This window comes from Megalops cyprinoides, chromosome 4, assembly GCF_013368585.1.
Source record: "Megalops cyprinoides isolate fMegCyp1 chromosome 4, fMegCyp1.pri, whole genome shotgun sequence".
Taxonomy (NCBI): domain Eukaryota; kingdom Metazoa; phylum Chordata; class Actinopteri; order Elopiformes; family Megalopidae; genus Megalops; species Megalops cyprinoides.
Genome location: NC_050586.1, coordinates 21105001 through 21107151, shown reverse-complemented (window position 1 = coordinate 21107151; position 2151 = coordinate 21105001). Strand labels below are relative to the sequence as shown.

Genomic DNA, 2151 nt, shown 5'->3' with positions numbered 1-2151 from the left:
AGCTGAAGATGTCTGAAATACAGGCACGTCTGTGTGCGTCCCGTGCGGTGGGAAGCGAGGGGGCGAGAGACAGGGGGGAGGCCCTGGACTGGGCTTTCAGTAGCACAGGAACTGTTATCTCGCCTTAACTGCTGTCTGGAGAAAGCAGTGCTCAACCTGAAAGAAAGAGATCAAGCAGAAATAACAACCTTTCTGTCGATTCCTAAAATACGAGAGAAGATTACACTCCTGAACCCAATTTGCTCTGATAAATTAAAAAAAAAAAAAAAGAATAAAAAAAAAAATCTCTTGAGCGGTCTGTAACCCTGGTGTCTCCCTCGACAGAACAGGAGATCTCCTGGAAGAGGGTATGCCCCCGCCCTCCAGGGGGGTGAGGGTGGGGATAGGGGACTGGGATGGTGCGTGCGGGTGGGATGGGGGACAGGAGTGGAGGTGGGGGGGGGGGGGGGGGTTGGGGATGGGGTTGGGGGGGCTGGGGTGAGAGACCCCCTCAGCCACTCAAGGGATCCTCTCGGTAGTGGATGGCGTAGCGTAGTTTCTCCAGCATGACGTCCAGAGAAGAGTACTGGGGTAGCTTCACCATGAACATACAGGTCTCCACACGGATGTAGCGTGAGTCTGGTGACCCTGCCGAGATACAAACCATATGACTTGTTAAACCAAACAAGCCTAATAGTTACTGCTGATAAAAGAACCCGTCGCTTACAGTGATCAGTATCTCTATGACGAACCAAAGTGAAGCCCTATAAAATCTTCCACTTACAACATTCTACAGCTGATAAGAAAAAAAACACTTGGAAGAAAAAAGGGGCTTCTCATAAGGGGAACAAAATGTTTCTTAACATCAGCATGTACATTTTCACACAGACAAGATAGAGAGATGAACATGACAATAAACTGCAGGTACAGTCTGATAAGGCTGAATGCAACTGGTGCATAAAAAGGCACGGCTGTCAGCATTCCGAGGTTGATCTTAACCACACGAATTGGGCCATAAATAGATTGTGCGGGTAAGTCGGGGTTGCGTGTCCCCCCCTCTGCCCTGCCGTACCTGCCGCCCCGTCAGGAGGGGCGATCTTCATGGGGTAGGGCGGCACGTGGGCAGTGTCGGGGCCCCCGTCCTTGCAGGGGCAGGTGAAGGGGATGCGCTCCTGGTTGCAGGCGAACTTGATGAACTTGCAGAGCTCCTCCTGGGTGAACATCTCCAGCGCGGTCCAGAAGAACTCGATGTGCTGGTCCGTCTCCATCAGGCCCACCTGGTACATGGTGTGAGCCTAGAGGCGCGAGAGAGAGCGAGAGCGGGAGAAAGACAGCAGGGCGTCATCAACAAGCCAATGATCTGCCGCAACAGAACGTCCCAGGCCAACCAGATGGGCACTGGCACAATGCTCGATGAATAAAACAACTTCCTGCACGACCACAGTGGCACATAAAGTCCCTCCCGAAGGCACAATGCTCATGATGCACTAAAGACACGTTCACTGAGCCTGCCACTCCTCACCTCTAACTGACATCTGTCTGTGCCATCCTCAGGCTCTCATTGCAGAGGGGGCCGGGCACAGGGTGTGGGTTGGGTTGTGTGTAGGGGCAGGGCTTGCGTGTGCTGTGCCACGGGGAGGGAGGTGAGCGTTACCTTGAGGAACTCCAGGTTGATGAAGGGCAGGCCGCAGGTGCGCAGCTCCACCTCCAGGGGGCTGAGCATGGTGAGCAGCTGCAGGGGGATGATGGAGCCCAGCCCCGCCCGCACCGCCGTCATGCACTCCGTGTTCTCCAGCTCCCGCAGACGCAGGGTCCGCACTGCCCTGGCGTACATGTCCTTATTCTCCCAGCTGTTACAGTGTGAACACACACACACACACACACACAGATACACACGCACACACACGCACACGCACACATGCGTGCACACACGCATACACGCATACACACACACACACACACACACGCATACACACGCATACACACACACACACACACACACACACACACACACACACACACACACACGCATACACACGCATACACACACACACACACACGCATACACACACACACACACACACACACACACACACGCATACACACACAAACACACACACACACAGGCACACACACACACACACGCGCATGCACACACACACACACACAGAG

The 2151-nt window shown here is 54.2% G+C and overlaps 1 protein-coding gene across 2 annotated transcripts in view; it reads right to left on the bottom strand.

Annotated features, from left to right (window-relative positions):
* Nucleotides 1-465: 465 nt before the first annotated feature.
* The window catches only part of LOC118776113 (probable E3 ubiquitin-protein ligase HECTD4), a 51584-nt gene continuing 49898 nt past the window's right edge, over nucleotides 466-2151 (bottom strand). For both annotated transcript variants that reach the window (XM_036526207.1, XM_036526206.1), the window contains exons 74-76: nucleotides 1634-1829; nucleotides 1052-1274; nucleotides 466-627 (exon numbers count right to left, since the gene is read on the bottom strand). In XM_036526207.1, the coding sequence (XP_036382100.1) occupies nucleotides 491-627; nucleotides 1052-1274; nucleotides 1634-1829 (556 nt within the window). In that variant the 3' untranslated portion in view covers nucleotides 466-490. The remainder of the gene's footprint in view (nucleotides 628-1051; nucleotides 1275-1633; nucleotides 1830-2151) is intronic.